A 26,364-nucleotide genomic window follows, 5' to 3' on the forward strand; every position below is an offset into this window, starting at 1 on the left:
GGTTATACAACCTCGCTCAGCACACGTTCAAAATGCTCGATCTCCGATGCTTGTCCCAGTCAGCGGCTCTAGATCCATATGGACACTCAGTGGCAGGACCGTCGGGGTGGAGGAGCGCCTCAATTCCCCAGCATCGCGTTGGTGAAGAGGTCACCCCTCAAAAGCCCCATGGCTAGGAGCCTTTTGCCAAGGTTCCGGGGGGGGAGTAACCCATCGCCCCCCTCCTTTCCGCTGGTGCGCAGATCACATCCCCAGGAGGTCCAGGAGATGCGTCTGCCAGTGTGTCGCCATAAACCAGAAGTCGAGAGCAGTTGTAATTCTGAGTGATCTCCAGCCCCCACCTGGAGATTGGCAACAATAGTTCCCCATTAGGAAAAGTAGTTATTCTCTGCAATGGGGACCAAAGGAGCTTACATCATTCTCCTCTCCCCCTTTTGACTTGCACAACAACCCTATTTTACTGACAGAACCAAGCTTGGTTGCCTAGCAACAGGCACTGAGGGGAAAGTAGGGTTGCCAGCTCTGAGTAGGGAAATACCTGGAGGTTTGGGGGGGTGGATCCTGTGGAGGGCAGCATTTGGAGAGGGGAAGGACTCAGCAGGGTATAATGCCATAGGGTCTACCCTCCAAAGCAGCCATTTTCTCCAGGGGAACTGATCTCTGTCATCTGGAGATCAATTGTAACAGCGGGAGATCTCCAGGTCCCACCTGGAGATTGGCAACACTAGGGGAAAGTCAGCTGCACAGTAGGGGGTTAAAGAGAATGGTTGGACAGCTGCTGGCCCACCTCAGTAGCCAGCCAGCCATGGCAGAGATAAGCAGGAGAGAGCCGTTTTCACAGTTTATTCAGACAGGAAAGTGGCCAAGCTGAAAGTGGGCAGGGGACAGGGTTACGCTGAAAGTCTGTGACTGGTCTGAAATCACAGCTTCCACAGCAAGAACCTGAGTCTGGCTGACCCTGCTCTGAAGTGCTGCTATGCCTAGGGTAGCCAACCTCCAGGTGGAGCCTGAAGATCGCCAGGAATCACAACTGAACTCCAGTCAACAGATCTCCCCCCCCCCGGGAGAAAAACAACTGCTTTGGAGGGTGGGCTCTATGGCATTCTGTTCAGCTGAGGCCTCTCCCCTCCCCAAACTCTGACTTCCTTAAACTGCCTTCCTTAGACACAGAATATCCAGGAATTTTCCAACCTGGACCTGGCAACAGGTCAGGACTGGCCCCAATGAGCTCCTCACAAAGGCCTGGAAAGGGTTTCCTTCCTTTGTCTTTTTACTGACAGAACCAAGCTTGGTTGCCTACCAACATCACTGAGGGAAAAGTTAGTCCCACAGAGGAGCCAAGTCTTCATCGGGAGAGACAGCCGTTTGCTAGTTATTCTAACAGGGAACAGTGGCTGAAGTGGGAGTGGGCAGGGAAGAAAAGCAGACTCAGCACCCAGCCAATGGCACACGAGTACTCTTGAGTGGCAGCTGACAGGCCAATGGCTGATGGAGCGCATTGCACAGCCAATGGGAAAGCTGGAAACGGCCAATATACGACGAGGATTATTATACAGAGATAAGAAAATAATGGAGTTATTCTTTTTGACATAGACAGGCCAAATTCAGGAAAACCTATGCTCGTCTTTTTCTAAACACAAATTAACTGAACAGCAATATCTGTGAGATATTATCCAGTAGCAGCACTGATGAGATTAAGTTGTTTTAGGCAGAACTGATGTTTACAAAGTTGTTTCTGTTTTCATTATTATAAACTCTATTTTATTATTTTCTCTTTAACTTTATTATATAAAAACGTTATAAATAAAAATGTACCTATTATACAAACATTGACCAGGTTCCAAAGAACTGTGCAATTAGCTCAGCATGCCCAATGGAGAGATTGGGTGAAGTATCTTTGCCAACTGTAACACCTTGACAAGTATTTGCTCTCTCCTTCCTGTTGCAGGTCCTAATTAATGCTTGGGCATAGCCACAGGTATGAGCTGAAGGGCAACAGCCAAAGGGCTGCTGGCTTAAGGCTCACAGCCTCTGCCTTTGGATAAGCCAGCCACCGAATCCAGTGTTGTTCTGCTAGTAATTATTTTTATCATTGTAATCCACTTTGGCTCCCTTCAGGGAGAAATGTAGGGTACAAATATTGAAATAAATAAAAGGGAAGAGTGCTACGGACTTGGAGCTTCCCCAGTTACATTTCTATTGTCCAACATATGCAGTTTTAAAACTGAAGACAAGCTGACTGGGACATGGCAATAAGGTAATTCTGTTCAGAGTAAAAAAAAAAATCCCACTAGAAGCCTTAACATATAGGTATACCTAGTTTGCTGGATCTAGTTATGTTTGATGTGTGTGTCTTGTAGGCCTGACTGAAGATAGCTATTTCTAACTGTATCAGACATACCCATCATCTACACCATGTTGTACCTACCTTGTTTGTATAGATAGCTATACAGGAACTTCTGTCTGTATGTTGAGCAACAACTGAAGGTGAGGGTAGGTAAACTGGAAAAAAGTTGTCCACAACAGAGTAAGGCAGAAAAAGGCAGCTCTACACACTGCGACTCTTTTTGAGTCCACAAATTGGAGTAGAAGCCTCTTGCCTGCCCATCCCTTACAAAAACGGATTAAAAGGAAGACAGTGCAGCTTGACATGAGCCAAAAGCTCTTCAACTTTCTAGACAAGCTCTGTTAACCTTGCTCAAACTTTCTCAAAGGTGCCTCTAATGATAGACTGCTACACATTTGCTTTTGCAGTGGATTTTTTAAAAAGTGGAAGTCAGTGCAGTGTAATAGCTAAAGTGCTGGTCCAGGATCTGGGAGCCCGAGGTTCAAATTCCCACTCTGCCATGGAAGTTTGCTGGGTGATGTTGGGCTAGTCACAGGGTCTCAACCTATGCTCCTTCACAGGGTTGCCATGAGGACAGAGAAGAGAATGACGTAAACAACTATGAGTCCCCATTGGGGAGCAGGATGGGATATAAATTAAGCAAATAAAATAAACTGTCCAGATCTTGATCTCCAGTTTCCACAAAATAATTAATCTGGAAAATTGGTATCTTGAACTGAAATGACTGCAAGCATTCCAGCACAAGTACTTCAATATTTTGCTCAGCTCTTCAGCAATACTTCCAAGCTGAAGAATTCAAACAATCCTACCACCATCATTTTTCTCAAGTGGCTCCACCTAACACCAGAATAATAGAACTGGGACCCAGATATGTCAGTGTGTGTGTCTCTCTGTGTGTGGTGCTTGGAAAGCTGCAAAACCTGTTTGATCCAGACACAGCAATACGGCAGGAGAGATGATGGTAAAAACAGAAATCATAGTCAATAATCCTTCATTCAGACTACCTTCAACTCTCTTAAAAGATGTCATTTATCTCCAGCTCAATTATTGCTACCCTACTTTGTTCGAACTGCTAAACAATTATTTTCTGTTACATATGGTGCAGCAATAAAGGTGATTGGTACATTCTGTGAAGTTGAAGCAATCACACTAGTGTTTTACGTTTCCATGTACTGTCCTGCTGCTACGGCCTGAAAGAAATCTCAAGTCAGCATTTCATAAATGTATGCAAGAGACAAATTGTTCACTTTCTTTCTCCACACTTTGCAGATTGTGACGTTTCCTGGTTTAAGTGCCATTTTCTATAAGACACTGCTGACAAAATTTATGCACTGTGATTATGAAATAACAAGGGAATCAAGATTAAGGATAGTTTTCCTTTTGATTTTCTGTTAAACACCTGCATAATTCATGACAAGGAAGCCTCAATAAAAATGGAGAGCTCTGTGAAAAATAGCTTAACACACACATACACGCACACATAATACAGACGGCAACACAATTACAATAAAGCTTTATGTGGTAATGATTCATCTCACCTCCGCTCCCTACCCAAAACAATAAGTTGAGCAGAAGGGAGTCAATGGAAATGCATCATGATGAACAATCAATCATGATGGGCAACCCACTGTTTCTGAACACAGTGAAAGAAGCTTGGCTTTTTTTCCTGCTAGAAAAAGAATTTGCTCTTTTATTTTAAAGTGTTTTTTTAACAAACTCTTCAGATTGATTTTCATGGCGTCAGCTTCATATCTTTCTGCACTTAATTCTGGAATCAACAAAGGCAAAAACACTGTTATTTTGTAGAAGAGTTGCAGTTGATAACATTTGTTGATATTTGCCTTGAATTGTTCTGAAGCTGAGCTTCAAGCTGCTTTTGGGGAGTCTCTGGAACAGAAACGTGATAGAAGTTAGGTAAGCGGATGTCATATCGAAAGCCTTTCCCTAGGCTTACTCTGTCATTCAAAGCATATAGCTTATCAGCAATGTCACTTCCAACTAGAATTGAAAACAGGCGTGAGATGAATCGGTGCTTAGCAAAGAGCAAATATAATTTTTTTCTTCTCCATGCCACATATCGACAGTCTGTTTCTGCTGTGAGGGTTACCTGGAAGACACATTAAAGGGGGGGAAAGATGACTAAAATTTGGTCTTGTGTTCATATTTCATAAATCTGAGTTATTTTAAAAAATGATTTGCACATAGCAATGATACTCACTCCATGGCTTGGGAGCCACATATTCTTCTGACCACTATTCCCCAATGTGGCACCTGACCCATGTTTCAGGAAAAGTGGAAAAGACCTTTGTCCAGTGGGGATTGTGGTTGGCAGGTGGGTTCCACCTCAAAACAGTATTGCTAGAGGAACTGGTAAGCTGTGAGGCTCCCTGAAATGCAGGCCTCAGGCCAGGGATGGATGTAAATGTGGCTTTTTTGGTTGATGGTAATTCCAAATGTGGCTCTCCGTGAGCCATGGGGGTAAGTGGTTTTCCTCTCTCTGATCCAACTAAGGAAATCTGCACATGTGTAAATTGGATATGCACCTGAGTGCAGACACAATCTAGCACCACCAAATTGCTTTCAAAAGAAGCTAACAAAAATACCTAAGAATACTGCAACTTTCATTTATTTTATTATTTATTTATTGAAACATTTATATACCGCCTTTCCTTATGGTTCAGGGCAGCTTACATAAACTGCAAATACACAGCCTAATAGCTCCATATTTTTTTTAAAAAAGACCATATTTTTTCGCCCAAAAACCTCACAATGTGCTTATTTTGAAAATCCCCCCATTCCCATATCAGCAGGGACACACTTCTACTCCAATACACCTGTATGCACAATGCCCTGTTTGCTAACAGGAATCTATGTCTCATGACAACTCAGCAAAAACTTGGTTCTTTTAAAAACATCTCAGTGCTAGACTACAGTTCTTCTTGTGTACCTTCAAAGCCATGTGTTGTATTTTAATTTATTTGCATATTTATAGATTGCTTTGCTCTCCAGGGTAGCTCACTCACCACATCATTCTCCCCTCCTCTGTGATTTCAATGATTCTATAGCGATGTTGATTCTGCGAACTTAGGCAGGAGGGGGGGCAGGAAAGGTTGCATTCGTGCTTAGTTCTTGTGGCCCTTTCTTACACGCCCAGGGAAATGCTGATTGCCACTTTGGGGTCAGGAAGCAATTTTTCCCCAGGCCAATTTGGCTGGAGATCCTGGAGGGGTTTTTTGTCGTTTTCTGGGCATGGAACAGGGGCCACTGGGAGTATTTGTGAATTTCCTGCATTGTGCAGGGGGTTGGACTAGATGACCCTGGAGATCCCTTCCAACTCTATGATTCCTCCACTTTATCCCCACAAAACCACCATGAGGTAGGTTAGGCTGAGAGAGTGCCTGGCAGACGGAATGAAATTCAAAGCTTTCAAAGTTCTAGAAACAAAACATTTTTGTTTCTTTGTTTGTTTCTTCAACAAAAAAGAGGGTATCTGACTATGGAATACAAGACCTCTTGGAGAAATCAGCTGTAGAATCAGCTGTAGAATACAACAACAAAATTTAATAAATTAAAGGATGGGTGGGGGGGTATGATGGCCCCATCCACTTCCCTCCCTCAGAGGCAAGATATTTCCTCCATTTGTCTTTCATTATTACTGACTAAGCCATCCTGTGGCTGTCCCACCCTGTCACAATGCAACATTTTGGCTGTTGGCTCAGCCCAGGAACCTGAGGGAAGAATCGAGAGCCCCCTTAAACTTAAACCACTGAAAATGGCACTCAAGAAGTTTTTATACTCCAAATTAACAAAATATTTTATTCAACATAGAGGGGAAAGGTCAGGTGAATTCAGTGGTAAAATTTCTGAGGTAAAACCAGTACTTGTACAGACCTTAGTTATTATGTTTCAGGCTAATGTGACTATCTTAAGCTACTGAGGGTTAATAAACTTTATGTTGAGAGGCTTTTGTTCCAGTGTTTTTTCCCAAACACTTCAGTACACTTTCTTTGAGTATTTTCTTTCAGTTTCCAGAAGGCCGGTACACTTTCCCCAGTACCTAGACTCCTTCTCTTGAAACACCAGTACTTGTCTTGAGTTTTTAAATGACTCTTAAGGTCTCCAAAGGCAGTTTCTAACATACCAGAGCAGGGATCTCTGTACTCCTCCTAGTTTGACTGGGTAGGGAATTTTCTTCTCTATCTAGAAAATCTATCCCTTTTCCTTGGCCCAAATGGGAGTCTCTATCTAGAAGATCTATCCCTTTTCCTTGGCCCAAATGGGAGTCTTCGCCTACTTCCCAAACTTCCTTGCCAACTTTCCCCCCAGTTCTCCTGTCTGTGTTAAACTGCTCTCAGCAAAGGCTGAAATCAGACTGTCAGTACTCAACTCACTCAAGGCAGAAAATGACTGAATCTCTCCTTAGCAGGCAGCTCTCTCCTTTCTCTGCTCAGCTGATGCTAACCAATCAGATTGCTTGGAGTAGCTTGTTACTAAAGTCCCTCTGTTTCTGTGAAGAATTAACCCTTAACAGTCCTTCAGCTGCTTACATAGCACATCCAAGCTTTTAAAAGTGCAGTCTGTCACAGGGGAACTTTGATCTTTTCCCTTTGTTCTATTGGTACAGAAACCCATTGCTGACAGAACTCCATAAATCAGCACCAGAAGCCATTTTAGGACTCAGCCTGATTTTTACAGCAACCTCAGACTGAGGGTTCTCCCTGTGTGCATCAGTAATTTCAGCAGCTGTGTGTAAAAGGAAACAAGAGGGGGGAAACACTTGGAGTGAAACAGGAAAGGAGCCAGAAGTAATGGTTTGTATCTAGGGCTGCCAAGTCTCGTTGAATCGCGGTGGGGGATTGTCATTCTTCACAGGAGCTCTGCCGCGGGGGACGGCAACAGGCGTTGCACCGCCGTCGCCAGGATGTGACGCTACACGTCGCTCTGGCAACAGGGCTGTTTGGAGTCCCGTTGCCAGAGCAACGTGTAGCATCACATCCTGGCGACGGCGGTGCAATGCCTGTTGCCGTCCCCTGCGGCAGAGCTCCTGTGAAGAATGACGATCCCCCGCCATGATTCAACGAGACTTGGCAGCCCTATTTGTATCTAATTTTATAGGTCCCTCAAAGGTTTCAGTCCAGTGTAACTCTGTGCAGTCATTTGAAGGAACTACAGCATTAGAGTTTTCTTAAATGACCCTTGCTAAAATAGCCCTCGAAGGATACAGGTTTTCTCCCCACCTCCCTGCCTAGTTAAGCAATGCTCAAAGAACCTCAGTGTCTGAAATTCTGGGAAGGTGTTCATTTCAAAGAAATATGCAAACCATGCAACAGTCTCTCTTACCTGAAAAATGCCTTCTTCAGTAGGTCTTAGGGAATCCCATTCAGGAGAATCCAGAAACTGAAGTGGGAAAATATAATGCAGAAATTCCCCATCTACTGTCACTCTGATCCTGACAAATAGAATACTGGTGTTATTACTATGGACACAGAGGTAATTAAATCTGTCCAGGAATAGAAGATATGATCATTTTTGTTTCTTTTGAAAGAAAAAACCAGGGAAATTTGTGTCTCTCTCTCTTAAGGATTTTAAATTAAGGCATTTCAAAAGTTATTATTAATATTTATACAGGTGTTCAGCAACAGCAGGAGCTCACTAAGATTAAACACCTCTTCTACCGTTCACGGGCTTTCATCATCAGGCCCAATTACTGTATGCAGTTGAGTAATAGACTGCATACACAAAAGGAAGCCATTAAAAATTCACATCTTTCAGTCTTTTGCTTAGTGGCAAGAAGAATGGCATTTGTGATGCAAGAGACAGAAAAGAATTCCAACTGATATCTTCCGTTAAGAGTTCCTGAATTTCTCTTTCAGTCCTCATACAACACAAAGGAACCAAACAGAGCTCCTTGGCACAAGACAGAAAAATGAGTAGGCAGTTGTTGGAGACATTCATCCTGCAAGAGAATCCTGACTCATAAGCTGCTGTGCCAGAAGGACAAAGGATATGGGGAAGCAAAAGGCACAGAGGCACTGGATTGTCCCATGAAATTCTGGACACAGTACAGATTTAATAGATTGTGCATAATTAATTAAATTATCTGCCACAAGCCATTGTAATGGCCACTAGCTTCAATGGCTTTTTAAAAAAATAACCCATGAAGGGGTATGACAGCTAAGCAAAACCTAAATGCCTGAGGCAGCAGGACTTTTCTCATGTACACAGGAATAGGCCTTGTAAAATGAATGGATATTTTTCTTCTATCTCTGCCCCTATCTCCCTCCCAAATCTGAGCTCCTTGAGGCAAGGAACTGTCTTCTTTGTTAAAGTGGCATGCACATTGAAGGTATTCCCAATAAACAACAGAGGCTGTAGCCATGAGCAGACATCAGAAAGCAGTTTCCCCACAGACTTCTGCCACAGTCCCTCTAGGCTACATTCACATCTTTTTAATGGTTCTATTCCTTGATCTGCTTTGTCAATTTTTTCATCTGGGCTTTAATTGATAATGACAAATGGCTAAATTTAGTGATTTTTTTAAACTGCTCTTTTTGTTACCATTTCTTGCTCACTATATTAATTAGTTAGATTATTTTAATTGTTTTCCTTTTCTGTTTGGAGGTTATTGTTTATGCTGCTCGTATTTTATGTCATAACACAGAAGCATGACGTAAATTTTCTAAAATAAATTATGCTTTTTAAAGAGGCCAATTTAGCATTCAGGAAATCCACACTGTATATCCAGAATTATGTAAATCAATACAGATTTACATATATTTATATAACCTTTCATGACAGCAGAAGGAATAGCTTGATGGAAGCAGGCAGGAATATGGAAACAGGAATATATGCTACGGGAAACAGTAGATAAAATCCATAACTTTAAAAAGTTTCAGATACAATAATTTTGTAAAAACCTAGTTTCATATGACATCTGAACGTAATGGAAATGTATAATAATTTAAAACAGAACTTGTCACTATATTAGGAATTAATAAGAAGCTGTTTTTATTGGTAAAGAAGGAATTGTGCAGAACATATTTTCATCTTATACACTGCAACAGTTTATGTGCTTATATTATGCTTCACAGTGGGCCCCAAGGACAAGCACTACCATGGCCATCCACAGGTGGATTTTCTTACTCTTTATTTGGCTAGCACCAGCAGCCCTTTCCTCTGGCTAAGGTTAGTTGCTTTTAGTTGGATGGGGCAGGGAAAAGGAAGACTAGCAGGTAAAATAAAGGATCAGTAAGAACTGGAATTCCAATCAGCACCTACCTACAAAAATCTGTCATGGCTAAAGATTGTGTATGTCGCCACATCTGGGAAAATGAGCATTAAGTTGTCTTTTAAAAGCTATATTGCTTACTAAAATGCAAAAAATATTAAGTTAATCACTGAAGAAATGCATAGTGTACCCTATGCATTAGTACTGGTTTTTGAGTTTTAGAATTGTATTTTAAATTATTTAATAGATTTTCTGTGCTTTATATGAATCTGTTGTGAACCGCCTTCAACCCACTTGCAGGGAGAGTAGTATACAAACCTAAATAAATAAATACCAAATTAGTATACAGATTTATTAGGAATTGTCTAAATAATATTTGAAGTTTAAAATTTAAATCAATAAATAAATTAAATAAATTTAAAATTTGTAGGTAGGTGCTGATTGGAATTCCAGTTCTTACTGATTTCTTTATTTTACCTGCTAGTCTTGGTGGTTTAACAATGCAATTCTAATAACACTTTCCTGGGAGTAAGCCTCCGGAATGTAATCACTGATCTTCTTAGATGGCACTGTAAATAATTTTGATGTATATCAATCTCCCCTGATGAGTTGGGGTAGATATATATAAAGTTCAAGGCAATCCTGATCTCTGGAAGTCCTTACTTACATCTCCTTTTCCTTGGTTTTCTGAATTTTCAGTAGCCTACAATTTTTCAGAAGTTTTTCCACAACTACTATATTGTGTGTGTGTGTTTTAATTTAAAAGAAGAAAAAAACTGTTTTTCTTAGGAAGACAAATCTTGCCACAAGTTCTGGCATTTATGCTTTTGAGCATTTGAATGAGATTGTAGAGAACAAGTGATAATTAAAATAACTCCTTTTGTTGCTGTAAAATTGTTATATTTTTGGTACTAGAAAAGTTTTTACATAGAGGTTTAAAGTGTGGAAATGTCAGGTCTACTGTAACTAAACAGGAGCAAACAATGTCTCAAAAAGGCAACACCTTTTATGTTCCTGGGTATACTTTTCCTGCTTTTTAATTGCAGAACGGTGGTGTGTGTATATGCAGGAGATAGTAAAGAATAAGCATAATACAAACCTTCCTGATACAAGCAAGGAGAGCTTATCAATCGGTGTTTTGCCCTGCATAGCATAACAGTGTTCCTTCTCCAGTGTAACAATTTCTTCATCACAGCAGCGGACAATTTTTCTAAAGACAGTCAGCGAAATCCCCAGGGGCTGGAACAGAGCATTATAAAGCTCCTGGAATTCTCTGTCAAAGGCAACACTCCGAACTTGGTAGGCTACATAAATAAACTGTATGAAGCATATCACAAACAGTATGAAATTCCAAGAGAAGATATCAGCTGCACAGACATCCAGCCATGCCCAGACAGAAGAGCACAGGAAACCGAGTCCAAGCAAACAGAAGACATAGAGCAGGCCAAAAAACCCACTTCCGCCCATGTATCCAACAACAAACAAAATGCTAGCTAAGTGGTAGATAGAGCCTTCTGCTTCTGACTTCCAGTTTACACAGACAGGATGTGCATATATCAGACTGTCCCAAAAACTTGAGTTGTCTCCCATGGCTGGATCACCAGACTGATTGGTATTGTTTTCCCTCTCCAACTTGCAAAACCTGTGCTATATAAATACAATACGGATTTTTAAAAGGTTCATCATCTTCCTATCCATGTTTCCAAAGCCAGCTGGTGACCATAATGTCATACTTCTTTTGGCTTGAAAAGTTGTAACGTATCATCAGCTAGGAAGATCATGCCCTCAGGTGCCCATATTGTCTCGGTGGCTGTATCTTTTGCTTGATTCCATAACATTATCTGATCTGTCTGAAAGAGGGAGAAAATGATTAGAAAAGGCATGTTCACACAACAATTTTGATATTAAACAGCATTACTATGTACTTCGAAAAGGCAGATAGACCAGCACACACCATTATTATTACTCATTGTTAAAGTACTTCTGCAGACTGATAATAGGCATGTTTGTTCCACAGAAAGGCTTCCCAACTCTAGTGGGACTAGTTCCAGAATAAATGTGCATACGATTTCAGTCTTGTCTTCTAGAATACAAAGAATATTTTAGGACCCAGCAAACCATACAGCTAGTCTTGCATGGCTAAGGTGATGTCCGTTTATGTTTCTCAGCATTCCCTGTTTGTGCTGTGGCAGGGGAATTAAAAAAAAAATCACAAGATACAGACACAGGGGTCATTTCCTGCAGGAGCACTCAGGAGCGGAGCTTCGGCAGTAAAGAGCCCAGGGGGTGGGCACATGCAACAAGCCCCACCCCCTGCCCCCAGCAGCCCTCAGTCAGAGCAAGAAGCAGCCAGGTAAGTTGCAGAGCCCCCCCCTGCACTCCCCGGTCCAAAAAAGTCCAGTGGCACCTTTAAGACCAAGTTTTATTCAGGTACAAGCTCTCCCCCTTCTGCGAGGGCAGATCTGCACATCCCCCCCCCAGCTAGCAATCCAAAACAGTCCAGTGGAGCCTGAGCAGTGGGTGTTGCCTTCTGACACACTTCTGGTGATGTCAGGGGGTGTGGCATATGCAAATAAGTTATGCTAATGAGTTATGCTAATGAGCTCCTGCACCTCTTTTTCTACGAAATGACCCCTGTACAGAGAGCATATAAAAGAGTTCTTTGGATTGAAGCTGTTGACATTACCCAGCTTTAGTTGTGCTCTGTGTGCTTTCAATGGTCTTGGATAGAAAATGTTTCATAGTAAACCACTTTAAAAACTGAGTGCTGCCTTCAAAGAATGCATAAGGCATGGCAACAAGATCCTTTTGTTCAAAGTAAAAAAAAATCCTACTGGAATTTGCATCCACATGTACACTTAATGTATTTCTTTAGTCTTTCTGAACAATACAAGCATTTGTGTGTCTTGTGACCCTAAGAGAGGACATCCATCTCCACCTGCTTCTGATCATCTCATCATCTTCAGTGCATCTGCACTACTTGCGTATGCAGATCTCATTTACTTATATTGGGGCAACTATCCATACTTAGACAACTAGAAATTATATTATTATTATTATTATTATTATTATTATTATTATTATTGATGATGATGATGATGATGATGATGATGATGATGCATGAATCGCCCTATCCCTACTATCGTAGGACTCTGGGCGATGTACATATTATTAAAAACAGTAATCAAACAAAACAATCAAACAGATTAAAGTACATTAAAAAAAGATGGCAAATAGTGATCCCTAGAGTTAATTATTCCCCTATTAAAGGTAAAGGTCCCCTTGCTTGAAAGCCAGTCGAATCCGACTCTAGGGTTGCGGTGCTCATCTCCGTTTCAAAGCCGAAGAGCCAGCGCTGTCCGAAGACGTTTCCGTGGTCATGTGGCCGGCATGACTAAACACCGAGGCGCACGGAACGCTGTTACCTTCCCACCGAAGTGGTACCTATTTATCTACTTGCAATTTCTTGCTTTCGAACTGCTAGGTTGGCAGGAGCTGGAACTAGAGATGGGAGCTCACCCCATCATGCGGCACCCGGGTCTTGAACTGCTGAACTACTGACCTTCCACAGCCTGCAGTAGCCATTTTCTCCAGGGGAGCTGATCTCTGTCAGCTGGAGTTTAGCTGTAAAAGTGGGAGATCCCCAGGCCCCACCTGGAGGCTGGCAACCCTGCTTGGAGTTGGCTCATTTTTGCCTTTTCCGTTCTTCCACTGAGAGAGGAAAGGATACTGATTAGTTATGATTGCACTGTACCCGTTTCACTGATGCACTGTGCCCAAGACAGAACTGAGCTGCCTACTTCAACGCTTATGGTTTTTTTAAGGGAATCTTTTCCGGCTATTATATCTCATGGGCAATCAATGAAGCATATTTTTCAAAAGCCGCACAAGCCAGCATTTGCTATCACTGTGCTGAGAAGATTCAGTACATTTAAGAGGTGCAATCATTAGAGAGGCTCAAGGCAAATGCATGGAAAATATCAGTAGTGAATTTCTCAGGTGATGCATTTTAATTTTCTTATTGGTTTCTCAAAGTGACCACAAACAGCATGATCTCAAGACAATGTTGTCTGCAGCATGTTCACACAAATAGGACCTCTGTAATGAAGAAGTTTAATTCTGCTTCAGTTCACACTGCAATTCAGATGGGAATGGACAGGACACATAAGCATCTAGGCAGCCTTGTGGCAAATATGTATTAAGGAAGAATATTAAGGACATGTTATTAAAAACAAACAAACACCAACAGACTAAGGGGGGAAATAGAACAATTGCTTAAGAGGTACTTCTTACAAATAAAAATAAATTTAACTGAAGTGTACCTAGCCATCTCTCACAATAAGTACAACTAGAATTTACATTTTATCACTGTTGAAAGTCAGTGTGGTGTAGTTAGGGCTTGGGCCCAGTAAAAAGTAGGATCAAATTCCCACTCAGCCATGATTTTCAGTGGTAACCGCCTTGCACCAATCACTCAGAGCATAACCTACATTACAGGGTAGTTTTGAGGATAAAGTGGCAGAGGAGAAAAACTTATATGACACCTCGAGTTCCTTAAAGGTGGAAATAAGATGTACCACACAAACATGAACCCCTCCGTTCATTTGTAGTAAATATTTACTTTGTAATGAAGCCTGAAAAAGTGGGCTGTGACTTACAAAAGCTCATACTGAAATACAGGTTGTTTGTCTTTAAGATGCTTTTGGACTTTTGCTTTATTTTGCTACAGCAAACTAACATGGCTACCTCTTTGCAGTTATTGGTTTAGCCTCTTGAATGCTCAGGCATATGTATATTTACAATGTAATAACTGAACCTAGGTTTGCTAACCTCCAGATGGGGCCTGGAGATCTTCCAGAATCACAGAGATCAGTTCCTCTGGAGAAAATGGCAGTTTTGGAAGGTGAACTCTGTGACATTATGCCCCAGCGATGCCCTAACCTAACCCTTCCCAAAAAGCCTCTCTCTCCAGATTGAACCCCAAATCTCCAAGAATTTTTGAACTGGGAGCTGGCAGCTCTTAGTGAACCACATCACTGAAACACTACAGGCAGAATATGGCATTATCTTCTTTTAAAGGATAGAAAAACAGGCAGACATATATTGCCAGTTGTGGATATCTGTGGCAGATTTACACATAAATTTCTATAAAAGATTTCCAAATATCTAAAAATAAATCCATATGCAATTGTTGTCTGTATGCCTTATATTCAAACACTGAAAGAGTTCTAAGGTCATCAATCCATTGCTTTACCAGAGGTGGGCATTTATTTCTCCAGTGTTGTAATATGAGTCTTTTAGCTGTAGTAAAGGCAGGGAGGGTCTGTTTTCATTGACTGCTGGTTTGCCTTCAAGAAATGGACAGATAGTTCAAAAGTACATAAGTGATGCCAATGCCCTGAGGGTGCTAAGGTTCTTTGACTTGTGTGGCTAGCCAATAAACCACACAGTAAAACAATTTATCCAGGCAGTAAAGGGTAACAAAACAATTTATTCAAATAAAGGAACACCTCACAGCTACTAGATGTTTAATGTGTTACAACCAGGAGCTTACTTTATTTATTCTTTAGATTTGTATCCCGCCCTCCCCGAAGGCTCAGGGTGGCTAACAAGGGCATAAATGCCTAATAAAAACAATAAAAACAGTATAAAGTACAATACAATATACAACAATACAATTAATAAAATATCGGTGCTCCACTACTTACTCCAATTCATAAAATCAAGATGGTGTTCTGCAGCTGTTATAACAATACAGCAACCATATGTCCCCACAACCCTATCATCCGCCAGGTACGTCTCGCACCCCCGATGGTATCCGAGCCAGCGGTGGTAAGGGTGCGGTGATGGAAAATGCATTGGTGGAATAATGGTGGTGGCGGCTCCTACTCGAAAGCCTGGCAGAAGAGCTCTGTTTTACAGGCCCTGCAGAACTGCCCAAGGTCCCGCGGGGCCAGGATCTCATCTGGGAGCTCATTCCACCAGGTAGGAGCCACCACCGAAAACGCCCTGGCCCTGGTCACAGCAAGTTTGATGTTCCTGGGGCCTGGAATATCCAGGAGATTTTGGGTCCCCGATTGTAGTGCCCTTGGGGAAACATGCGGGAAAAGGCGGTCCCTTAGGTAGGCCGGACCCTGGCCATATAGGGCTTTAAAGGTAAGAACCAGCACTTTGAAGCGAATCTGGTACGCCATTGGCAGCCAGTGCAGCACTTTCAGCACAGGCTGGATGTGATTCCGTCTAGGGAGACCCATCAACAGCCTGGCTGCAGCATTCTGCACTAGCTGCAGCTTCCAAATTTGCGACAAAGGCAGCCCCATGTAGAGAGTGTTACAGTAGTTTAACCTTGAGGTGACCGTCGCATGGATCACTGTGGCCAGGTCATCATGGTCGAGGAAGGGGACCAACTGCTGCGCCAGCCGAAGGTGGTAAAAAACCGACTTGGCAGTGGCTGCTACCTGGGCCTCCATCGTTAAAGAGGGGTCCAGGAGCACACCCAAACTCCTAACCTCAGGCGCCCCGTCGAAGGCCGGGAGAGGGAACCCCAGCCCTGAACCAATCCGACTCAGACCCAGGATCTCCGTCTTTGCTGGGTTTAGTTTCAGCCGACTCAGTCTGAGCCAACCAGCCACGGCCTGTAACGCCCGATGAAGGTCATCTGGGGTGGAGTCCGATCGGCCACCCAACATCAGATAAAGCTGGGTGTCATCTGCATATTGATGACACTGAAGCCCACAACTCCGGGCAATCTAGGCAAGGGGGCGCATGTAGATGTTGAACAACATCAGGGATAGCACTGCCCCCTGAGGTAACCCACATTCAAGAGGCCACCTCTGGGACCGCTGATCCCCTATCGCCACCCTTTGTCCCCAACCTTGGAGAAAAGAGGCCAACCATTGAAGGGGAAGCCACTGAATCCCCGCGTCGGCGAGGCGGTGGGCTAGCAACTGATGGTCGACCGTATCGAACGCGGCTGATAGATCTAACAATAACAGTGCCGCTACGATCCAGATGCCTATGGAGGTCGTCAGTCAGAGCAACCAGTACCGTCTCTGTCCCATGACCAGGGCGAAAGCCAGACTGGAAGGGATCGAGGACAGAAGCGTCATCCAGAAAGCCCTGTAGCTGTATCGCCACCGCTCTCTCAATACGTTTGCCCAAATAGGGCAAATTGGACACTGGCTGATAGTTGGCCAATTCGGCCGGGTCCAAAGATGGTTTTTTCAAGAGAGGGTGGACCATCACTTCTTGAGTGCGCCAGGGAACCGTCCCTCCAAAAGGGACTTGTTGACAATCTCCCGCAGGGCACCTTGAAACCCCTCATGGCCCATTTTAATGAGCCAAGAGGGGCACGGATCAAGATCGCATGTGGTTGGGCGCACAGATACGAGCAATCTCTCAACTTCTTCCAGGCCAAGTGTGCTAAAACTCACTAAACACGGCACCAAAGGTGTGCAAGGGGCCTCAAGTTCACTCACTGTTTCAAATGTGGTGAGGACGTCATGGCGGAGCGCCAATGTCCAATTCCCTAGCATTTTGCCTGCCCTGTCAGCGACCAAATTGTACTAAATAATTGTGCCGGGCGTGAGCTAGCAAATGCAATCATGGTTGCATCGAAATCTCTCTTTGCGGCCTTCACTGCCATCTCATAGGATCTCATAAACATCCTATAGGATATTCTTGAAGCCTTGTTGCGAGCGCGATGCCACCGTCTCTCTAGTCATCTCAGCTCTCGCTTCAGCTAGCGCAACTCCTGAGTATACCAGGGCGCCCTCCTAATATGAGTTTGGAGAAGCTGTGTGTCTCCAGAGGATCTCGTCAATGGCTGTGGAGAGCCGGTCATGCCAATCCTCCACTAGCTCATCCAATGAGCCGCCAAGGGGCTTTGGATCCCGCAATGCCATCTGGAGCCGCATAGGGTCCATTTGGCAGTGCGGGTGAGCAAAAATCCATTCGCCGCCTAAGCAGGGGCGGGGTGGAACTTTCAGATGGGCCTTCTGGGCCTGGTGGTCCGACCATGGCACTGCCATCGCAGTAATCCGGTCCACACTCACCCCAGCCGCGAAAATCAGATTGAGCATGTGACCGGCCTGATGTGTGGGGGCCGTGACATGTTGACAGAGTCCTAGCACCACCATGGACGACAGTAGGTCCGTAGCCCGTACTTATATGCTCTTCTTGCTCTTCCTCACTTTACATCATCATTGACATCATTTAGACATGCTCAGTTCAGATTTCTTTGTCTGGTCAGTCACCAATCACATATTTGACAAACAGCATGTTACTTGGATGTGTCTCAATTCCTACAATGCAGGTGCACTGCTCATTATGTTGATTTATATTTCTGTTCATTTTCTTTTGGCTGTCTATCTAGACTCCTTTCACCTTTGAATGAACTCTCAGGCTGAGTTCATTTTTAGTACAAAACTTAGATGTTTTCATTACAAAAATGGTTCTTTTACATTAATACATGCATATAAAAGTATAACAATGTTTTAAAGCATTTTATAAGCTTATTTTCATTAAAGGTATACAAAATATGAAAATAAAAATATATGACATTATAATGACTTTCTAAAGACTTAAACCTTTAAATGTATTATTTTAGTGTTTCAGAGTAGCCTATGGCATAAAGCTCTTGTAGATGCACTGAATCTATCAGTTTTTATTTTGGTCCATCAGAATATTTTTGGTAATTTTATAAAACTTCTTTTATCTAAATTAAACTTTTAATTTGTAAATACACCATCTTACTTTAGCTAGAAGGGGCCCTCCTTTTATATAATATAAATGTATTTCTTTTTTTATTATTTGCTATAAAAGCACCCTTAAAAACTTAGATCTATTTTGCATGGAAAATACAATTGAACTTTATTTAACCCTATTTATTTTGATAGCCTTTAATTTAGCTTGTGAATCCTTGCCAGGTCAGTTTTAAGTGTATAAAAACATCTTGACCAATTATTTCTAGATAAAGGATGGAACCATAAATCTTGACATTGGCAGTGGGTCCCTTCACTGACATCAATTCAATTATTATGCAAAGCTTTCTCATAGAAAGTCTTTTCTATTTAAAATAGGCTGGAACAAGGCAAACATATAAATAGATATTGCTTATAGACACCAATAGTTCAATATTGATACGTTAAAACATCCCAAACTTAAAGAATAAACATAATCTGGGTTTTTCTCATTTAAAGTTGCTAAAACTCATAAACCACTAAAATAAACTTTTCACCTTTTTCTTTGAAGTATAAGATTTCGTCATAAATCTTGGACTCTGAGAATTCATTATTGTGCCATCCCAATTAAGAAGGCTGACACAAGAACACCAATCTTCACTTATGACAGCTGGGATGGTCATACCAGTTTAGTTCAAAGGGTGACATAAAAACACCTGGCCCAATTAGAACATTCTTTACTGTCAGTTAAATTTGAATTAAAACACCTGTATTTACAACTTTACTTAGTGGCTAATAGTTCAATTCTCCAGGAGAATCCCAAAGAATCTTTTCCAGGAGTAAAGGGGACTCTGGGACACTTAATGGTGCAGGTCCATATTTAGATACCAACAGATGCTGCATTTGTAAATATTGCCACTCAACAGAAATTGACAAGACATGCCAACTAGACCTCAGCTGAGAGAATGTTCTTATGACATAGAGAGTGATTAAAATATGGAATTCACTGCCAGAGGATGTAGTGATGGCCACAGGAATAAACAGCTTTAAAAGGGGATTAGATAGATTCAAGGAGGGTGCCGGTAGGGCAGTCCCCACCCTGACTATATGTGGCCATAGATAGGGATAAAGAGTAAGCCGCTCAGAGACCCCTTGGGGGGTTCAAGCGGGATATAAGCTGAAAGCATAAATAAATAAATAAGTCTATTAGTGGCTATTAGCCATGGTGACAGGGGGGAACCTCCACATTCAGAGGCACTAAGCCTCTGAAATCCAGAGCTGGGAGACAACATCAGGGAAGGCCTCAGCCACTGTGCGCTGTTGTTGGCCCTCCATAGGAACTGGATGGCCACTGTGTGAGACAGGCTGCTGGACTAGAAGGACTACTGGACTGATCTTTTTATGTTTTTATGTTCTCATAATGACAAAAACTCATCATCATAGTTTACTAATTGATACAAGGTAAACATCCCCATATTGGTCCAAGCCCTCCATAAAAAAGAGCTCTTCCCAATTTTCAGGTCTGGATTAGCCCATAATGTTAATTTAGCATGTGAAAATTGATCAAATTCATATTGCCATGACATTATGCAGCATTATTTCTAGCTGCAGAAACTGCAGGATAGCATAAGTAGACCCTAAGGCAGGGGTGTTGAATTCATTTGTTATAAGGGCCGGATCTGACATAAATGTTACTTTGTGTGTGTCATAAAATGTTATGCCAGGTAAAAGGTAAAGGTTCCCTTGCTCGAAAGCCAGTCAAATCTGACTCTAGGGTTGTGGTGCTCATCTCCGTTTCAAAGCCAGCGCTGTCCGAAGACATTTCCGTGGTCATGTGGCCAGCATGACTAAACACCAAGGCGCATGGAACGCTGTTACCTTCCCACTGAAGTGGTACCTATTTATCTACTTGCAATTTCTTGCTTTTGAACTGCTAGGTTGGCAGGAGCTGGAACTAGAGATGGGAGCTCACTCCATCATGCGGCACCCAGGTCTTGAACTGCTGAACTACTGACCTTCCACAGCCTGCAGTTCAACATCTTAACCACTTGAGCCACCGCTCAGGTACCAGAGATATAAACTTTATAGAGGACACAGGCAAACTGAATTAACAATATTATTTTTTACTCAAAATACAAACAAAAGCAATTGACTCCTAGCAGTGAAAGCAATTGATTTACTGGGAAAGCCACAAGCCCCAATAAATGTATTTAATCATATGCAAGATGAGCTTTTCCCCATGAGGTACCATAAAAGGGGAGGTATCTTACACTTGCATACAAATTAGCTACTTTTTGTGTATATATATAGCACTTCAAGGAGATGAGTCAACATTCTTGCAAGTATATAAAGTAGTTTTTCATCCTCAGCAGCCGAGCACAGCTACAATCCATCTCTTGCTCTTTGTTTCCTCTCTTCCCCCATCCTGGCCATCTTGAGGAGGCACGCTGAACTCCCCTCTCCACCACCCCATTCCCACCAACAGCAACACCCTGAGGTGGGACAGGCTGAGTAGCCAGCCCCGAGTGACCCAGATGACAGGTTCAGACCCAGGAGGAGGGAGGTATGAACCAGGCTCTTCCAGGTGCTCCCACCCCTCAGTTCTCATCTCTCCTGCATTTCCCACAGAAGCGGTGAGGCTGAGGGAAGGCCTGACAGAGAGGCTTTTTCCAAAACCTCTTGGGGGGTGCTTTTTGTCCTCCCACAACCCCTTGTCCCTCATGGGCTGAAAACAGGTGGGGGAGAAGGAAAGTCACCATCCCCACCCCAGCACTCACTCTGCCTCCTGGCTCTACGCCTGGGTGGTGGTGACCCCTTTTCCCTTCTCCCCTTTTCCCTTCTCCACTCACTTCTAAGGCCAGGAGGTTTTCCCCCTCAGAGCAGCATGCACAAGACAGCCCAGTTGCCTCCCAATCCAATGTCAGCCCCCCTCCTCCTCCTCCTGTCTTCCCCACTGGCCCTGGCCCTTCGTCAGTTAACTGCCACTCCGTGTGCCCACTCTCACCAATCCTCCTCATGGTCACCATTTGAAAAAACACAAAGCCAGTTGGTGTAGCATTGGCAGTGCCAGCCACTCAGCTTCACCTCTCCCCCATGTAGTGCCTTCTCCAATCCTTGCTGAGCTGCAGTCAGAGGAGGCAGGAGGTAAAAAACAACAACACTACACCTCCTCTTTCTCTGCCTTCGTTTCCATCCCCCCACATACTATTTTAACTTAACCTCTTAGCCCCATCCCTAGCCATTTCCTTTCTATTCCCTGACAGCTTCAACCACACATACACCCCTTACCACATGTGCCTGCTCACCCCCCCCCCCAGCAGCCTCCTGCCTTCCCTCCCTCACATCAGTTGCTTGCAGACCTGGTAAGAGCCCTGGTTGAACCAGTTCTAGCTCCTGGGCCTTATGTTTGACAGCCCCGCCTGAGGCATTCACTTAGACAGGGGCACAAGACAAGAAGCCATCAAGAGCCCAAGATTGATAGTCCAAGTACAAAGAGCAATCTCAATAGTTAGTACAAGTTAGGTATGCCTGGTAACAAGTTATGCCACCAGACTGCATTATCTCCATGCACACACCCCTCCCCAAGAGAAAATTTTCTCTTCTGTGTCAATCTCAGCCAAGGTATACATTGGCATAGTACAAACCATGGTGAATTTTCTCTACAGACAGGCAGCAAGGAGCAAGCTTTAGTTCTGGAGTATACTCATCTCTTAACTATGGTTAAGAGATCATCCCATATTTATTTGTATAAGAAGACAAGAAAAATAATATCTCTAACCCACCCCAGGTAATTCTGGAACAAAGTCCTAGGTCTGCCTTGCCACTTATTTATTGTTAATAACTATTTTTCATGAGTCAGAACTCACTTCATCTGATGAAGTCAGCTCTAACTCATGAAAAATTCATGCTTGAGTAAAGTTTGTTAATCTTTAAGGCAGGCCCATAGCTACATTTGATCATTTTGAGGGGCCCCAACTCACTACCCTGGACAGGAAGACAGGCAGGCAACCAGGCAGCCCCTGGTCAAGATGCGCTTGCCAGCCGGCCAGTGGGCAGAGTGCCCGGCAGCCCAGCACGGTCCTCCTCCCTCGCCTTGCCTCACCCCGTGGTGCTCCGCCCTGCCCAAGCTACTCCTGGCAGCCACCTTGCCGTCTCCGGCCCCAGCCGGTCCCTCCCACACCGAGCAGAGCGAGCGAGCACTGACAGTTGGGACAGGACGGTGAGTGGGGGCTGTGGACCCTATTTTCAGAGTGAGGAGCAGAGCCCCTGGCGGCAGGATGTCCGGGCACAGACCGGGCAGGTGCACTCTTTCATCCCGGGTCTCCCGGACGACATGCTTCGGCCCGGATCTGAGTGGCAGGGGCAAGGGAAGGGGAGAACTGGGTGCAAGGGAACTTTAAAACCCATCCCCCCCCCAGCACACCAGGACACAGTCGGGGCTGGAGGTCAACTCTTTGGAAGGCCCTGATTTGAACCCTTTTTAGTTTAATTTCAGTGCCCCCTAAATTATTTAAAGGCCCTCCGATTTAAGAAATCCAGTCTATGGGCCTGCTTTAAGGTAATTTATATGATGGTCAATACTGGAACTATAAGCAGAATTAGCTTCCAAATGGCTTTAAAATAGGCAGTCTAGGCTCTGACCCAACATTTCAATGATCCCTTCTCATTTTTATGAAGGCAGAATGTTACCTTGATGACTTCCTTGCCACTTTGCACCTTTGACTACAGCGTAAACTTTTTATGTTTTGAAGGATCAGAAAACACTTTCTTTTACCACAAGGCATTGTACAAATAAAACTAAGAAAAATTATTCAAGACATAAATGATTTGTGTATCTGTGGCATTCTGTTTTAATTGCCCTTTTTACTTGATAATCTTTCTTTTACAGTCTTTGCTGGTTCAGTACAGACATTTCAGAGGTCTCCAAAGTGGTTACAAGTCACTAGTCCAAACAAATTTCAGCTGGTAACTCAAACCATTAGCAGGATGTATTGTCTTTCGCTACACTAAAAGCAATATCTGCCTGACATCTCAGTTCAGGAAAAGAAATTCTGTTGACTGGATGAATTCTATCATCTTATGCTTTTATGCTACTCCAGGAATCCCTGTATAGGCGGTGTTGGGGACTAGGGGGGTCCTGTGGAGACCATGAGATATCACCCCGTTTCCCTCTTGCACCCATAGAAAAGTTGACAAGATCTATTATATCATAGCTTGACTTTATTTTGTATAATAATGTTCAAGTCCAGTGGCACCTTGAAGACCAACAAAGTTTTATTCAGGGTATACAAAATAAATACAAATACAATACCTTTATTGGCATAAGTATTCAGGGTATAAGCTTCTGTAAGCAAGCACAGTTCTTCAGATACAATGGCCAAGTTCAGACTGGCAGTTTGCCCCAATATAGGCTCATGTGAGGAACGTTTCACAAGCGGATTAAAGAGGCACATCTGTCCAGCATTCCCCACCCGTACTCAACCCGTCTTGTAGCGCTTGCCTCCCAGGTTTAAAAGATACCTGATGAAAGTGGTAGCAAACCCTGGAGAGCCCGCTTATCCCACTTCATTCCGCTTCCCAGAAGAGTGAACACTAACTGCTAAAAGCCTGGAACAGCCCACATTAATAATGTGTGCTGGCTGTTTACACTGACTGACCTCCTAGCCTCACTGTGGCACCAGGAAGGTGCAGGTGATCGCCTTGAAGAGGGGGTAGTGATGTCTGCCCAGCGCAGAAAGAGCCGCTAACAGCCTGCCAGGGCAGCCCAACAGTTCACGCTCCGTTGCGCTTCCTCCACGGTATCCTCCTGCTTCATTCGCTGTGGTGTGAACAGGAATACCGTAACCAAGCTGTTCCGGGTCTGTTCCGTTTTTTCTTTGCCACGACTTCCTAGCGTTTCAAATTGCCAGTCTGAACGCGGCCAATGAAGTGGAAACTACCAGTCCATACATATAGGTAGAGGATGATCAGTAAATTAGCATACAGCATAATGAAGATTTTTAACAGATTCAAGGACCAAACAGGAATAACAGGAATTGATTTTGTATACTATGATTAGGATTACTATTATTATCCTATTATTAGGATTTCTGGGGGCAAACTAAATGTTATGAAATACTAAGGTTCCTAACCCATTTCGCCTTCATAATATCAATGCAGACAAAGGAACCTGCAAAGAGAACCAGTGGCAGGAGAGGAATGCTTAACTATTTATTTAATTTTTACCCCGCCCTCCCAGCCAAGGCATTTCTTCGTCCTTTAAGTTCTCCTCTGCAATGTCCCATGTCATTTTTAAAGGCTTTTTCCACAGTCAGGGGAAATGAAACTAGCTGGAGAAAGAAAATGGCTTTGGGGGAACATCTGCAAAAGAGAATCAGAAAAGATAAAGCAAATAAGTTAACATCTTTGGCTAAATGGGGAAAGTACAAATTAGGCTGTTACTATACTTTGATAGTCTTGAGTACTGTAATTTCATATGAAGATGTAAATAGGAAAAGTAATGGTCAGATTTCATGGTATAAATATGTTCAAATGAAGAACTTTTCTTATGAACCTAATTCGAAGAGGTTTTGTGTAAGGCAAATATATGAATTTGAAAAAAATATTATTCAACATCGAAAACATTTGTTTTCTAAACTTTATGGCTTGGTTATTACTTTGGAATCAACAGGGACACCAAATTTCATTTATAAATGGAGTCAAGCTCTAGGTTTTGAAGTGGCAAGATATGGGAGTTTGCATTGTCTTCAGGGAGGGTTGCTATTCCACCATTTTCTCCAGGGGAACTGATCTCTGCCATCTGGAGAGCAGTTGTAATTCTGAGTGATCTCCAGCTCTCACCTGGGGATTGGCAACAATGGTTTCCCAGGAAGAAAAGTAGTCTTTCTCTACAATGGGGATGAAAGCAGTTTATAACATTTTCCTCTCCCCCTTTTGACTTGCCCAACAACCCTGTGTGGTAGGTTAGGCTGAAAGTCTGTGACTGGTCCAAAATCACCCACTCAGCTTCTACAGCAAGAACCTGGATCTAGCAGACCCTGATCTGAAGCACTGACTGCTACACCTAGGACAGCCAACCTCCAGGTGGAGCCTGAAGATCACCAGGTATCACAACTGAACTCCAGACAACAGATCTCTCCCCCCCAGAAAAAATAACTGCTTTGGAAGTTGGGCTTTATGGCATTCTGTTCAGCTGACGCCTATCCCCTCCTCAAACCCTGGTTTCCATAGACTCTACCAGAAAATTTCCAGGAATCTCCCTACTTGGAGCTGGCAACCCTAGTCAGGACTGGCCCCAATGAGTTCCTCACAAAGGCCTGTGAAGGGTTTCCTTCCTTTGTTCATTATGTACTCTCTCGCCGGGAGAATTCCCGTGCGTTTGCTTGGATTTCATTTGCTTAGCCACTTGCAGCATCAGGTTATATGTACTGATGCACCCGCCCCATTGTCATTCCTAACAATATCCCTGTACATCATGGCAACGGACCTGTAGTCTAATAAAGCATAACGATTCCCTGGAAATGTGTGTGGAGATTTACTTGCTGTTGAACCTGACAGAAAGTTGGCAACCCAAGGGTCTGGCCTTTCCTTGCTTCCCTGGGCTACCCCCTCCCTTTGGTATTGTGCAGAGCAGGGGAGACTATGTGATCAGAGCACAACACAGATTATTAGCACAAGTAAAAGAAATTATGTAACTACTTACACAATTATGGAGCACACACACACTAAATGAATTAGGCACAACTGTAGGAGTAAGCACACACTCTGAATCAACAGGGCATAAATCAACAGGGGTTAAACGCAATCATCCCTGGATGGGCTGGAGTCTATATTGATGGTGCCCCACCCAGGCCCCATAGCTAGGACATTTTTAGTGGGGGGGCCCTGGGGAAAATGGGGGCCTCCCAAAAGCCCACGCATGTGCACTGACATCACAAAAAGTGCACTGACATCACAACAAATAAGAAATCAAATAAAAATAAAATATGCTCAGCACTGAGATGCACCCCCCTCTCCCTCCCTGATGCCTAGTCAAGGCATGGATAGAGGGCTCCCAGAAAAGGAAAGAAATTGAAAAAAGGGAAATAAATAAATGGGGGAAAGGGGAA

The 26,364-nt window shown here is 43.3% G+C and overlaps 1 protein-coding gene across 3 annotated transcripts in view; it reads right to left on the reverse strand.

Moving 5' to 3' along the window:
- LOC107124358 (popeye domain-containing protein 3) overlaps positions 1 to 26,364 on the reverse strand; it is an 89,429-nt gene that overhangs the window by 53,530 nt on the left and 9,535 nt on the right. Inside the window, exons 1-4 of one of the 3 annotated variants that reach the window (XM_015427819.1) lie at positions 13,138 to 13,169; positions 10,675 to 11,425; positions 7,688 to 7,796; positions 4,302 to 4,454 (exon numbers count right to left, since the gene is read on the reverse strand). In XM_015427819.1, coding sequence (XP_015283305.1) covers positions 4,302 to 4,454; positions 7,688 to 7,796; positions 10,675 to 11,165 — 753 coding nt within the window. In that variant the 5' untranslated portion in view covers positions 11,166 to 11,425; positions 13,138 to 13,169. Of the gene's footprint in view, positions 1 to 3,810; positions 4,455 to 7,687; positions 7,797 to 10,674; positions 11,426 to 13,137; positions 13,175 to 26,364 lie in introns of those variants that run through there. The other 2 variants (XM_015427818.1, XM_015427817.1) reach the window with 2 other exon arrangements.

The sequence above is a fragment of the Gekko japonicus genome, unplaced genomic scaffold, assembly GCF_001447785.1.
Source record: "Gekko japonicus isolate JY-2015 unplaced genomic scaffold, Gekko_japonicus_V1.1 scaffold556, whole genome shotgun sequence".
Classification (NCBI taxonomy): domain Eukaryota; kingdom Metazoa; phylum Chordata; class Lepidosauria; order Squamata; family Gekkonidae; genus Gekko; species Gekko japonicus.